Source organism: Hemiscyllium ocellatum, chromosome 3, assembly GCF_020745735.1.
Source record: "Hemiscyllium ocellatum isolate sHemOce1 chromosome 3, sHemOce1.pat.X.cur, whole genome shotgun sequence".
NCBI lineage: Eukaryota > Metazoa > Chordata > Chondrichthyes > Orectolobiformes > Hemiscylliidae > Hemiscyllium > Hemiscyllium ocellatum.
The window spans coordinates 7,933,982-7,948,929 of record NC_083403.1 but is presented as its reverse complement, the minus strand read 5'-3'; the positions used below and the strand labels follow the sequence as shown (position 1 = coordinate 7,948,929).

Genomic DNA, 14,948 nt, shown 5'->3' with positions numbered 1-14,948 from the left:
CGTCCAAAGTTTTGTCTGTTTTCAGTCACCTTGACCTTATGTATGCTTCCCTTTTCCTTTTAGCTAGTCTCACAATTTCACCTGTCATCCATGGTTCCCTAATCTTGCCATTTCTATCCCTCATTTTCACAGGGACACGTCTATCCTGCGCTCTAATCAATCTCTCTTTAAATGTCTCCCACATATCAAATGTGGATTTACCTTCAAACAGCTGCTCCCAATTCACATTCCTCAGCTTCTCCACAATTTGTTGGCGTTCTCCCAGTTTAGCACTCTTCTTTTAGAACCACTCTCATCTTTGTCCATAAGTATTCTAAAATTTATCGAATTGTGATCATACTCCAAAGTGATCCCCTGCTGAAATTTCAACCACGTGACCGGGCTCATTCCCCAACACTATCAGAAAGCCCTTCCTGATGAAGGGCTTTTGCCCGAAACGTTGATTTCACTGCTCGTTGGATGCTGCCTGAACTGCTGTGCTCTTCCAGCACCACTGATCCAGAATCTGGTTTCCAGCATCTGCAGTCATTGTTTTTACCTTCCCCAACACTATGTCCAGTATGGCCCCTTCCCCAGTTTGTTTATTTACATACTGCTCTATAAAATCCTCTGGATGCTCCTTACAAATTCTGCTCCATCTAGACCTATAAGAATAAGTGAGTCCCAGTCAATGTTGGGAAATTTAAAACCTCCCATCACCACCACCCTGTTGTTCCTATATCTTTCCATAATCTGTTTACATATTTGTACCTCTATCTCATACTCACTGTTCGGAGGTGTGTAGTACAGCGCCAACATTGTTACCGCACCCTTCCTATTTTTGAGCTCTGCCCATATTGCCTCACTGCTCGAGTCTTCCACAATGCCCTCCTTCAGCACAGCTGCGATATGCTGTCTAACCAATAAAGTAACTCCTCCACCCCTTTTATCTCCCTCTCTATCCTGCCTGAAGCATCTATATCCTGGGATATTTAGTTGCCAATCATGCCCTTCCCTCAACAAAGTCTCAGTAATAGCAATAGCATCATATTCCCAGGTACTAATCCAAGCCCTAAGTTCATCTGCCTTACCTATTATACTTAGAGTCATAGAGATGTACAGCATGGAAACAGACCTTTCAGTCCAACCCATCCACGCCAACCAGATATTCTTGCATTAAAACAAATGCACCTCGGGCTACCTGTCCCTTTGCATTCATCATCTGCTATTTGGCCACTTTTCCCCTTAGTCATGCTGACTTCATTACTTATTTCCGTCCAGGCTTTAGTTAGTACCTCCTTACTGTCCACCAACCTTCTCATTTGGTTCCCATTCCCCTGCCATATTAGTTCAAAACTTCCCCAACAGCATTAGCAAAATCACTCCCTAGGACATTGGTTCCAGTCCGGCCCAGGTATAGACGGTCCAATTTGTAACAGCTGAAAATGTGTTGCTGGTTAAAGCACAGCAGGCCAGGCAGCATCTCAGGAATAGAGAATTCGACGTTTCGAGCATAAGCCCTGTAACAGTCCCACCTCCCCCAGAGCTAGTCCCAATATCCCAAAAGTCTGAAACCCTCCCTCCTGCACCACTTCTCAAGCCACGCATTCATGCTGCCTATTCTTTCATTTCTATTCTGACTAGCACATGGTACTGGTAGCAATCTTGAGATTACTATCTCTTGAGGATCTGGTTTTTAAACTGGCTCCTAACTCCCTAAATTCTGCTTGTAGGAGCTCATCCTGTTTTTCACCATGACAACTAACTGTTCACTCTCCCCCTTTAGAATGTTCTGTAGCCGATCTGAGTCATCCCCGACCCGTGCACCTGGGAAGCAACATACCATTCAGAAGTCTTGTTTTTGATCACAAACCGCCTATCTACTCCCTTTACAATTAACGCCCTTATGACTGTAGCCCTTCCACTCTGTCTCTTGCCCTTTTGTAAGCAAAGCCAGGCACGGTGCCATGTACCTGGCTACTGCTGCCTTCCCCTGGTGAGCCATCTCCCCAACTGTATCCAAAATGGTAAACCTGTTTTGGAGGGAGATGACTGCAGGGGACACCTGTACTGCCTTCCTGTGCTATCTCTGCCTTTTGGTCACCCACTTCCTTTCTCCCTCAGCAATCCTCATCTGCAGTGTGACCAATTCACTAAATGTGCTATCCATGACCTCCTCAGCATTGTGGATGCTCCAAAGTGAGTTCATCCACAGCTGCAAAACCGACATGCGGTCTAACAAGAGCTGCAACTGAACACACTTCCTGCATGTGAAGGAGTCAGGGACATCAGCCGTGTCCCTGAGCTCCCACACTGAGCAAGAGGAGCATATCACGGGTCTGAGGTCTCCTGCCATTTTCACTCTTAAGCTTACTTTAGTCCAACTATAGTATCAAATAATAGATAAGTAAAAAAAGAGAAAAGGAAAATTTTTGACTAATCACGCAATAAAAAAGAAATAGAAAATCCTTCCCTTATTAACACAGCATAATCTTTTTTTTTGATTGGTGGAGAAGGGCGAATGGGAGACACTACATGTCTAGTGTCTCGGGTTCAGCCACTGCCCAAATATATCAGTTCACTCACCTTCCCAGAGCACAATTGACTGCTCCTACTCAGCTCCTCATTCTCACTGCTCCTGCTCCTGCTCCTGCTGAAAGTGAAGGCCACTGACTCTCAAAGTAAATCCTTTTAGGGGGAAACTAACCTTCCTGGCAGACAAGGTCCTCACTCTCACCGCTCCCGTTGTTCCTGAAAATAGAGACTTCGGTACCTATCCTTATAGAGTGCAGAAGATCATTGACATTCTTACATTAACTGATGGGCAGCCAGCCTCAAATAAAATCCTCCATTGATCTGTAATGCTATTTGGATCCAGATTGGCTGTGTATGTTGGTGTGCCATATATATGCTGATTGTGTAGGATGTGGACTGACCTAATCTCCACCATTGTAACCACAACAACTCCAGATCACCATTCATGAGTTTGTTTTTCTTCAGGGCCATTTCTTTGGCAATTCGTAGAAAGTGAGGACTGAAGATGCTGGAGATTAGAATCAAAGAGTGTGGAGCTGGAAAAGCGCAGCCAGTCAGGAGCAGGAGAATTGATATGCCAAGCATAAGTCCTTCATCAGGAATGCGGCTGTGGCCCAAGGGGGCTGAGACATAAATGGTAGGAGGGTGAGCCTGGGGGGAAGGTAGCTGGAAGTGTAATAGGTAGATGAAGGTGGGGGTGAAGGAGGGTGGAGTGGATTGGTTGGAAGGAAGATGGACAGGTAGGACAGTTCATGAGTGCAGTGCCAAGTTGGAGAGTTGGATCTAGGATAAAGTAGGGGGCGGGGAAATGAAGAAACTGGTGAAATCCACATTGATCTCCTGTGGTTAGAGGCTCCCAAGGTGGAAGATGAGGCGTTCTTCCTCTAGACATTGGGTGGTTCAGGTTTGGTGGTAGAGGAGGTCCAGGACTTTCATGTCCTTGGCGGTGTGGGAAGGGGAGTTGAACTGTTCGGCCAAAGGGCGGTGAGGTTGTTTAGTTTGTGAGTCCCAGAGTTCTCTGAAACATTCTGCAAGTTGGCATCCTGTCTCCACAATGTAGAGGAGGTCACATCGGGAGCAGGGGACATATTCAATGACACCAGTGAAAGTACAGGTAAATCTCCATCAGATGTGGAAAGATCCTTTGGGGCCTTGGATGGAGGGAAGGGGAGAGGTGTGGGCACAGACGTTGCACTTCTTATGGTGGCAGGGGACAATGCCGGGAGTGGAGAGTTGGTTGGTTGGGGCGTGGAACTAACAAGGAAGTTACGGAGGGAAAGGTCTCTCCAGAATGCAGATAGGGGTGGGGAGGAAAGATCTGCATTCTGGAGAGACCATTCCCTCTGCAACTCCCTTGTTAGGTCCATGCCCCCCACTGGCCCACCTTCCACTCCCAGCACCTTCCCTTGCCAGCACAAGAGGTGCAAAACCTGCTCCCACAACTCGCCTTTACTTCTGTCCAAGGGCCCAAAGAATCTTTCCACATCCAACAGAGATTTACCTGTGCTTCCACACATGTCACCTATCACATCCATTGCTCCCGATGTTGTCGCCTCTACATTGGAGTGACAGGACGCCAAATTGCAGAACATTTCAGAGAACATCTTTGGGACACATGAACCAAATCGACCCACTGCCCTGTGGCCAAACACTTTAACTCCCCTCCCATTCCTCCAAGGGACATAGAAGATATAGAATGTAGGGAAATAGTTGGAGACATCTTGAAAAATGTCCATGTTACAGAGGAGGAAGTCTTGAAATGCATAAAAGTTGATAAATGTCCAAGACCTGATCAGGTGTACCCTAGAACTCTGTGGGAAGCTAGAGAAGTGATTGCTGGGCCTCTTGCTGAGATATTTATATTATCGATGGTCACAGGTGAGGTGCCAGAAGACTGGAGGTTGGCTAACGTGATGCACTGTTTAAGAAAGGTGGTAAGGCCAAGCCAGGGAACTATAGACAAGTGAGCCTGACGTCAGTGGTGGCAAGTGTTGGAGGGAATCCTGAGGGACAGGATGTACATTTATTTGGCAAGGCAAGAACTGATTAGGGTTAGTCAACATGGCTTTGTGCATGGGAAATCATGTCTCACAAACTTAATTGAGTCTTCTGAAGAAGTAACAAAGAGGATTGATGAGGGCACAGTGGTAGATGTGATTGATATGGATTTCAGTAAGGTGTTCGACAAGGTTCCCCATGGGAGACTGATTAGCAAGGTCAGATCTCATGGAATACAGGGAGAACTAGACATTTGGATACAGAACTGGCTCAAAGGTAGAAGACAGAGAGTCGTGGTGGTGGAAGGTTGTTTTTCAGACTAGAGGCCTGTAACCAGTGGAGTGCCACAAGGATCGGTGCTGGGTCCACTATTTTTTTGTCATTTATATAAATGATTTGGATGCGAGCATAAGAGGTACAGTTAATAAGTTTGCTGATGACAACAAAATTTGAGGTGTAGTGGACAGCAAAGAAGGTTACCTCAGATTACAACGGGATCTTGACCAGATGAGCCAATGGGCTGCGAAGTGGCAGATGGAGTTTAACTCAGATGAATGCGAAGTGCTGCATTTTGGGAAGCAAATCTTAGCAGGATTTACACACTTAATGGTAATGTCCTAGGGAGTGTTGCTGAACAAAGAGACCTTGGAGTGCAGGTTCATAACTCCTTGAAAGTGGAGTCGCAGGTAGATAGGGTAGTGAAGAAGGCATTTGGTATGCTTTCCTTTATTGGTCAGAGTATTGAGTACAGGATTTGGGAGGTCATGTTGCGGCTGTACAGGATAATGGTTAGGCCACTGTTGGAATATTGCGTGAAATTCTGGTCTCCTTCCTATCGGAAGAATGTTGTGAAACTTGAAAGGGTTCAGAAAAGATTTACAAGAATGTTGCCAAGGTTGGAGGATTTGAGCTATAGGAGAGGTTGAATAGACTAGGGTTGTTTTCCTTGGAGCGTCGGACGCTGACAGGTGACCTTATAGAGGTTTGCAAAATTATAAGAGGCATGGATAGGATAAATAGACAAAGTCTCCTCCCCTGGGTGGGGGAGTCCAGAATTAGAGGACATAAGTTTATGGTGAGAGGGGCAAGAGACAAAAGACTCCTAAGGGGCAATTTTTTCATGCAAAGGGTGGTTCGTGTATGGACTGAGCTGCCAGAGGAAGTGGTGGAGACTAGTACAATTGCAACATTTTAAAGGCATTTGGATGGGTATATGAAAAGGAAGGGGTTGGAGGGATATGGGCCGGGTGCTGGCAGGTGGGACTAAATTGGGTTCAGTTATGCGGTCGGCACAGACGGGTTGGACTGAAGGGTCTGTTTCCGTGCTGTACATCTCTATGACTTTATGACTCTATGATGTCATCGACTGTGTCAGTTGTTCCCGATGTGGTCTCCACTACATTTGGGAGACAGGACGCCAACTTGCAGAATGTTTCAGAAAACAGCTTTGGTACGCATGAACTAAACAAACCCACTACCTTGTGGCCAAACACTTTAACTCCCCTCCCACTCCTCAAAGGACATGCAAACTCTGGGCCTCATCTACCGCCAAATCCTAACCACCTGATGCCTGGAGGAAGAATGCCTCATCTTCCACCTTGGGAGCCTCCAATCACACGTGGATTTCACTAGATTCCTCATTTCCTTTCCCTCCACCTTATCTTAGATCCAAGCTTCCAACTTGGCAAAGCCCTCTTGAACAGTCCTATCTGTCCATCTTCCTTCCATCTATCCGCTCCACCCTCCTCTCTGACCTGTCACCTTCACTCCCATCTTCATCTACCTATTACATTCCCAGCTACCTACCCCCCAGGCTCACTGCCCACTCCCCGCCCCCCCACCTCACATTTGTCTCTCAGCCCCCTTGCGCCACAAGCCTCATTCCTGATGAAGAGCTTATGCTCAAAATGTGAATTTTTCTGCTCCTCAGATGCTGCCTAACTGGCTGTGCTTTTCCAGCTCCACACTCTTCAGCTTTGGTGATTATTACCAAGAAACACAATGTAAGGTGTCATTCTAAGCTTGCATCTTCTGAAGTGGTGAGAAAAATGGAACAAGAGGGAAAACTTGAAGGTGCTGGCAATGGCATGAACTTCAATCTTACTTACCATAAAATTCTCCAAGAAACATGTCCAAAATCTCACATGTAAATTTATCAAATTCATTCCGTCCCTGGTGCAGGAGATGTCATGAAACTCACTCACCCACACACTTTTCCCACAAATAGAAAAATCCTATCCATGGGTAAGTTGTAAATTCTAACGGCTGTTCTGAACCTCACTAAAGTAATCTGGACGATTGATGCTGCAATCGCAATCTTCCCACCTTACCATGCTAATGCCAACCAGGCCTTCTGCTTTTGTGCTGGACTGAATCTGGTGTTCAGCACTGGAATGCATCTTCAGAGTGGGCAGCTTGCAAGGTTTACTTACATTTAGCCAAAGCCTAAAAATATTTCTCGAAGTGTAAATGTCAGATATTAATGATATAATAATGCATAATGTGACACAACATTGATAGCAGAAGAAACATGCTTTTGAGACTCTGGAAAGAAAGGATGGAACATTTGTACCAGAGAGCTGTAAGACAAAGATCAGTGTTCTGCATCTTTGTATTTAATTCAAAAAGATTATTGGAATTCCAGATATTTAGACAATCATGAACTCTTGGGTAAGACAGAAACTTAAATGCAATATACTCAGAGTAGGGACAGTTGCTGGAAAAGCACAGCAGGCCAGACAATATCTGAGGAGCAGGAGAATCGACGTTTTGGGCATAAGTCCTGATGAAGGGCTTATGCCCGAAATGTCAATTCTCCTGCCTCATTCCTGATGAAGAGCTTATGCCCGAACATCGATTTTCCTGCCTCATTCCTGATGAAGGAGTTATGCCCGAAATGTTAATTCTCCTGCCTCATTCCTGATGAAGGGCTTATTGATTCTCCCGCCTCATTCCTGATGAAGGACTTATGTCCAAAACGTCGATTCTCCCGTCTCATTCCTGATGAAGGGCTTATGCCCGAAATGTCAATTCTCCTACCTCATTCCTGATGAAGGACTTATGTCAATTCTCCTACTCCTCGAATGCTGCCTGACCTGCTGTGCTTTTCCAACAACACACTCTCAACTCTAATCTCTAGCATCTGCAGTCCTCACTTTCTCCTCAGAATAGGGACAGTATGGTCTAAGTGAGTGGCCACTCAATAGTGCAGTTCTGAACCCTGACACTCAAATCTCATGGCAGCTAAAACCATTGAGAACTGATTAACTAAATGTTGTGCTCATGGTGGCAGCAGAAACTAGCTCTGACCTCTTCACTGAGGCAATAGATTTGTTGCAAAATGTCAAAATTAACCAGAATAGATTTAGAATACATTTTATCATTCTCTTAAAATATTCTACAAGTCAAATAGATTACAATAGCAACATACCACATTTGGAATTGCCAAGCGCACTTCAGCCTTCATAAAAGGAGCAAACTCTTCAACATTGTTGGAATAACCATAAAGTCCTCTTCTGCCTGCTGTGCTAAATCAAACAATATACATACATGTAAAATACATGTTCAAGAATAAGATGATATGATATGATGTAGAAACAGAAATTGCTGGAAAAACTAAGCAAGTCTGGTAATATCGATGGAGAGAAATCAGAGTTAACATTTTGAATCCAGTGAAGCCTTTTCAGAAGAAGTGTGTTCAGACACTGCACTTTCATATTTGAAACCAGAGCAATCAAGAGACCAAACAGAAGTTGAAAAAGACCAATGGGATTTATCAGCATGTACAATAGAAGTGGATAGATCTGCAGGCCCAAAGGAGGTTACAGGGATTATATCTTTAATTTTCAGATTTTCTTTGGCTACAGGAAAGATCTAAAGGGCTACAGGGTAGCTACGTGATACTTCAAGAGGTGTGGTGGCGATAAACCAGAAAATTGCAAGCCAGTGAACCTAACATTGAGAAACTATTGGAAAAACATTATGAGGGTCAGTTTTAATCTCCTCTTGGAGAGGCATGGGTTAACCAAGGATAGTCAGCATAACCTTTCTGGTGGAGATCATTTCTATCAAATTAATTTGAGATTTTCAAGGCAGGTGACTTGATGTGTAGATTAGAGTAGTGCAGTGGATGTAGTTGACATGGTCTTTGTAAGGCTTTTAACACAGTTTTGCATGGGATACTGGTCAAAAGATAAGAGTCCATGGAATCCAGGGCAATTTAGAAAATTGGATCTAAAATTGGCTTTATTGCAGGAGGCTGAAGGTGATAATCAAAGGTTGTGTTTGTGACTGCAGGGTTGTCTGCAGGGTTTGGTGCTAGGTGTCGTGCTGTTTTTAGTGTATATTAATAATCAAGACAGGAATATGGAGGGTATGATCAGCAAGTCTACAGAAGACATGAAAGTTAATGGTGTGGTCAATAGTGAGGAGGGAAGCCTTAGACCACAGAATGATATAGAAGGGCTGGTCAAATGGTCAGATTGGAGGCAAATAGAATTTAATTCTGAGGAGTATGAAGTGATGGATTTTGGAAGGACTAACAAGGCAAGTGAGTACACAATGAATGGGAGAACCTTGGGATGTTCAGAAGAACAGAAGATCTTGGTGTGTATGTCCATTGATCCTTGAGGGTAGTAGTGTTTAAGAAGGCATATGGGATACTTTTCTTTATTCGTCAATGCTAAAACTTTGAATGTAAAAACAGGAAGGTTATGCTGGAACTGCATAAAACATTAGTTAGACCACAGGCGAAGTATTGTGCACAGTTTTAGTTGCCGCATTACATAACAGATGTGATTGCACCGATGAGGATGCAGAGATTCATGAGGGTGTTTCCTGGGTTTGAGCAATTCAAATATGAAGTGGCACTTGATAGGCTGAGGTTATTTTCCTCAGAGCAGAAAAGGCTGACTGGAGGCCTGGTTGAAATCTACAAAATTATAAGAAGCACAGATAGCGTAGACATCAAGAAAAATTACCCTTAGAAGAGGGATAATAATCATGGGTATAGATTTAAGGTACTGGGCAAGAGTTTAGAGGAGATTTGAAGAAATTTCTTTGCACCTAGAAGGTGGTGGGTATCTGGAACTCACTGCCTGAATGATTGGTAAAGGGGGAATGCTCACAATAATTAAAAAGTGTTGAGGTGATTATTAGAAAAGGCTACAGGCTAGGTGTGAAAGAGTCCAGCATGGTTATATGCTTGATGATTAGTACAGACATGAAGAGCCAAAGACTCACTTTGTATGTCGTAAAACTCTATCATGATACCATCTATGACTTTACTCAAAGGTTTGTAAATATTTGGAATTCCTTATCTTAGAGGGTGTGAAATATCAGTTGTTAAGTTTGATAGAATAGACATCAATAGATTACTAGTTATGCAAGGCATCAAAGAATATGGGGATAGCATGGGCATATGGCAATGAGTTAGATGAATGGCCAAGATCTAAAATGGCAGACGAGGCTCAAGGGGATGAATAGCCAGCTCCAGCTCCTAAAGATCAATACAGTATCAAAAATAGACTCCTACTTAAACCAAACAAAATGAAGAACTTTGGATGCTGGAAATCTGAAACAAAAATTGAAATTGCTGGAGAAACTCAGCATGTCTGGCAACATCTGTGGAGAGAAAGCAGAGTTAGCATTTTGGGTTCAGTGATCCTTCTCTAGAATTGAATTTTTGTGTAAATGACCTTGACTCTCCAGTTGCCTGCCATTTCAACACACCACCAACATTTCTGGCCAGCATTTCTGTCTCAGGCTTGGAAAATGCTCCAGTGAAGCTCAGCACAAGCTGGAAGAACAACATTTTCCACCTAAGGACCCTGCAACCTTCAGGACTCAATATCAAGCCACTTCTCCCATGTCGTTACCTCACCACTACACACCAGGCCTCGTCATCAACCAACCCGTTGTCAGCTACTAATGGCCCCTTTAGCAGGTATTGATTTTTCCAGGCAAACCACTACCCTTTCCTTTGTCTGTGTAACTGCTGTGTCCTCTCTCTGGGTGCCATCTCCACCTTCCCCCATACCATCTTCAGCAAATGTTTTCTAGTTACAGTCAGTTCCAAATAAGGGTCACTGGACCTGAAATATTAACTCTGCTTTCTCTGCACAGATTCTGCCAGACTGACTGAGTTTATTCAGCAATTTATGTTTTTAGTTTAGATTCCTACCTAATGCCACACTTGGAAAGATTGATTGATCACGTTGGCAATGTCAGATTTCTGACTAAAGTATTTTTGTGAAAGGAAAATTTGTAGTTCATTTAACACCTTGAACTAAAGAGATGTCAGGCTTTGTCACACCAAATGATCTTTTCCAATGCTCAATGATGTCATTCAGACCAAAAAGTGCCCTGCCACATTTCAGACACTAATACAGAGACAGTTGTATCCTGATAATTGGGACCAGTGGGCAACATGAATCCATCTTCATATCCTGGAATCTTCCTTTCAATGAGGGTAGACACCAACAATAAAATTCAGCATGGTTTCCTGAGTGCTGGTATCTAGTATGGCCAGTACAATTTGTGACTCCTCAATACTGAAGCACTCTGTGTACAGCAAATCCCCAACAAAACCTAGTCTTGGGTTGAGAAAGAAGCTTGTGCCATTGAAGTGCCAGACATTCATCTTCTCCAACAGGAATGATTCAAACCATCACATCTTAATGTTCAATGGGTTTAATTACCATTTCTGAATCCCACACTATCACAATTCTGGGGATCCCATTGACTAGAAACCAAATTAGATGAGTTACATAAATACTGTGGCTATAATAGCAGGTCAGAGACTAGGAATCCTACTGCAATTAACACAGCTCCTGACTCCCCTCGGCCTATCCACCATCTACAAGACACAAATCAGAAGTGTGATGGAATACTCCCCACTTGTCTGGATGAGCGTAGCTCCAACAACACTCCAGAAGTTTAATTCCATCCAGGATAAAGCTGACCACTTGACTGGGACTCTATCCACTACCTTCACCATTCATTGTATTCACCAGTGTCACATAGTAGCAGCAATATGTACCATTTCTATAATGTAGAAATTTACAAGACTCCTCAGACAGCTAACAAACCTATGATTTCTGCCAAAGAGAAGATAAAGAACAGCAGATACATGGGAACATTGCCATCTGCAAGTTCCCATCAAAGCCACTCACCTTCCTGACTTGAAAATGTACTGCTATGCCTTCAGTGTCACTGGGTCAAAGCTCCTCCCTAACAGCACTGCCACTGACAGCCACGATATGCACTGCAGTAGTTCAACAGACAACTCTCCAGTGCCCTCTAAAAGTTCATAAGTTCATAAGATATAGGAGTAGATTTAGGCCATTCAGCCCATTCAATCATAGCTGATATGCTCCTCACCCATATTTTCCTGCCATATCCCTTTACCCCATTACCAACTAAAAATCTGTATAATTCCTCCTTAAATGTACTCACATCCATTGCATTTTGGGGTAGCGAATTCCAGATTCAAAACCCTTTTGGAGAAGTAGTTTCTCCTCAACTATGTTTTAAAATTGCTACACCCTATCCTGAGATTATGACCTCTCATCCTAGAATGCTCCACAATGGGAAGCATTCGCTCCACTTCTATTTTATCCACACATCTTATCATCTTCAATATCTCAATTTGATCTGCCCTCATTCTTCTAAATTCCAGAGAGTTGAACTGGCCTGAACTGTTCAATCTCTCTTCATACAACAAACCGCTCATCCTTGGGATCAATCTAGTGAACCTCCTCTGAACTGCCTCCAATGCCACTGCATATTTCCTCAAACAAGGGGTCCAAAATTGTACACATTCCTCCAGGCGCGGTCTCATCTATACCTTGTGTGGTTGCAACATTATTCCTTACCTTAATATTCTATTCCTGTAGCTATAAAATTCAACATTTCATTCCCTTTCTTTATTATCTGCTGTACGTGCATGCTAGTTTTCAGCGACTCACGAATGAGGACACCCAGATCCCTCTGCAGCAGAGCACCCCAAAGTCTATCTCTATTAACATAACAGGTCACTTTCCCATTTTTCCAACCAAAATGCAAAAGCTCATGCTTATCCACATTAAACTCATCTGCCACATTTTGACCACTCTCCTAACCTATTTATACCAATTTGTAAGCTTCTTATTTCCATCCTGCCTATTACCATCCTGCAACTTACCATCCTGCCTATTTTTCTGTCGTCATCAAATTTGGCTATAGAGCCTTCTATCCCTGTATACAAGTCCAAGGACAATTAGAGACGGGCAATAAATGCTGGCTCAGCCAGCAACATCCATATCCCATGAATATATAGGCCAATTTTACTAATGAAGAAATGAAATTAGCAAGTGAACTGGAAATGGTTACCTGAAGGTACATCAATGCCAGAGTTGTGGAAGGCATCCAAATGGGAGATTCAAGTGGCTCAGAGGTAATTTGTTCTCAAAAGTTAAAAATGTGCAACAGCCAAATGTGGAGACACCTAGCTATCAAGGAGCTTACAAAGTAAGATAAGCCAAAAATAAAGCTTATGCCCAATACTAAGAACTCTGCTATAGAAAGCCCACAGGATTATAGGAAGTGAATAGAAAGAAAGGAATTTAGGAAAGCAAAGAGAGGGTGTGAAACAATATTAGCAAAATAAATCACAGCGAACTCAAAATGTTAGGAGCAAAAGGATAACGAAAGCAAGAGTAGGGTCCACAAAATGACCAAAAATATAACATGCGTAGATGTGGAAAATGTTTGTATAGTTCTAAATAAATAATTTACATCTATTCTCACAAAAGAGGTGGCCATTGCAGAATATTGTGCCTCTGAAGGAGGAGTGTGAATTATTGGATGTGATAATTGCAAGGGTAGAGAAAGTATTAGCGGTTCTACATTTAGACAATTCCTTGGACTTATCACATTTTCTGGCATCCTAACAAGATGCTTGTTTTGACCCCATCAGTCTTTAACCTTTTTTTGTTAACCACAGCGGATTCACGTTTCCCATTAGTCATTTGTACCCTAAGGAAATCTTTATATGTTGTAGAGACTGTAGCACTTCTTTATATTACTGGCCACTGCCCGTCAGCCACTAAATGTTTTGGACAACTTAATGAATCCACTTCGGCAAGCGTAATTTTGGAAAAATGTGTTTTATAGAATTACTACCACATCTAAAAAGATAGAGTTAAGAAATAGAAATTCAGTAAAAAAAACTTACTTGAAAACTCTTCGTTTGAAAATTTCCAGTGACAGATGTGTAGATTTCACTAAAGCATCCAGCAATTGATGGCTAAAATATGCATAAAGTTCCTTAATATCCTGGAAAACACAAAAAGGTAAAGAAGATAAAAACAATTTTAAAAATAAATAACTAGTTCCTGATTATCTATTCACTACATTGTCATTGACTAATATTAATATATTAATAGAATTTTGCAGTCTCAAAAGGGAACATTCAAACCCTTGCACATATCTTACTCTGAGAATAATTCATTTGTGCTTTCACCCTCTATCCATTACACGTTATGAATTTTGAATTTGGATATTTACAGGAAATGAGTATTTCCAGGAGAGCAGCTGGAAAGCTGGAGCTTGCTAAATTCAACAGCCAAATGCTATTAGGATATTTTAACTCTATTTCTCACTCAACAGCTGACCAGATATAAAGACAAAGGCAGCCTATCCAGTGGAAAAGTCTGAGGTAAAAGGCCACAGCCAGAGACAGCTGAAGAATATCCTCAACACTCAGAAAAGGTCAGTTGCAGAAGATACACAACTCGGAGATGCAAGGAGATACAAGATGCAATCTGTCTGGTTGGCAGATTAAAGAGAGTATTACAGATTTGAAGACAGAAAAGGAATATGTGAATAGGAGTATGCCATCAGGTTATCGAGTCTGCTCTACTGTTCAATTAAATCATGGTTCATTGCCTCCCTCAACAACACTTTCCTGCATTAACTCCACATCCCTTAGACCAAAACCCCTGGATGTCGAGGACAATTCAGGGCTAGATAATGAAGAAGAGCCGGGCTTTTGGCAAGTCTAAAAGGAGCAATTCAACTGTGGCCCTAAAAGAATACAGGAAGTGCAGGATGGAACTTAAGAAAGCAATTGGAAGACCAAAAAGGGACATGAAAAAGGACTTGTGAATATGATTAGGGAGAATCCTAAGGCATTTTATAAATACATTAAAAGGAAGAGGTTAACCAGGGAAAGATTTGGGCCCATGGGGATCAAAGGGGAATCCTGTGTGTGAAGTTGCAGAATATTGGAAGGATATTGAATAAATATTTCTCTTCTGTCTTCACTGTAGGAAAGGAGAATGCAGATTTGGAATTCAGGAAAAGGGACCAAGAGGAACTTGCACACTTTGACATAGGAAATGGGGAGATATTGGAGGCTCTGCCAACCTTTAAAACAGGCAAATCCCCTGGCCTGG

General features: G+C 42.7%; 1 protein-coding gene across 1 annotated transcript in view; it reads right to left on the bottom strand.

Annotated features, from left to right (window-relative positions):
- The window catches only part of LOC132834281 (dynein axonemal heavy chain 8-like), a 1,170,382-nt gene that overhangs the window by 698,582 nt on the left and 456,852 nt on the right, over positions 1–14,948 (bottom strand). The window contains exons 23-24 of the mRNA XM_060853001.1: positions 13,727–13,827; positions 7,943–8,027 (exon numbers count right to left, since the gene is read on the bottom strand). Of these exons, the coding sequence (XP_060708984.1) occupies positions 7,943–8,027; positions 13,727–13,827 (186 nt within the window). The remainder of the gene's footprint in view (positions 1–7,942; positions 8,028–13,726; positions 13,828–14,948) is intronic.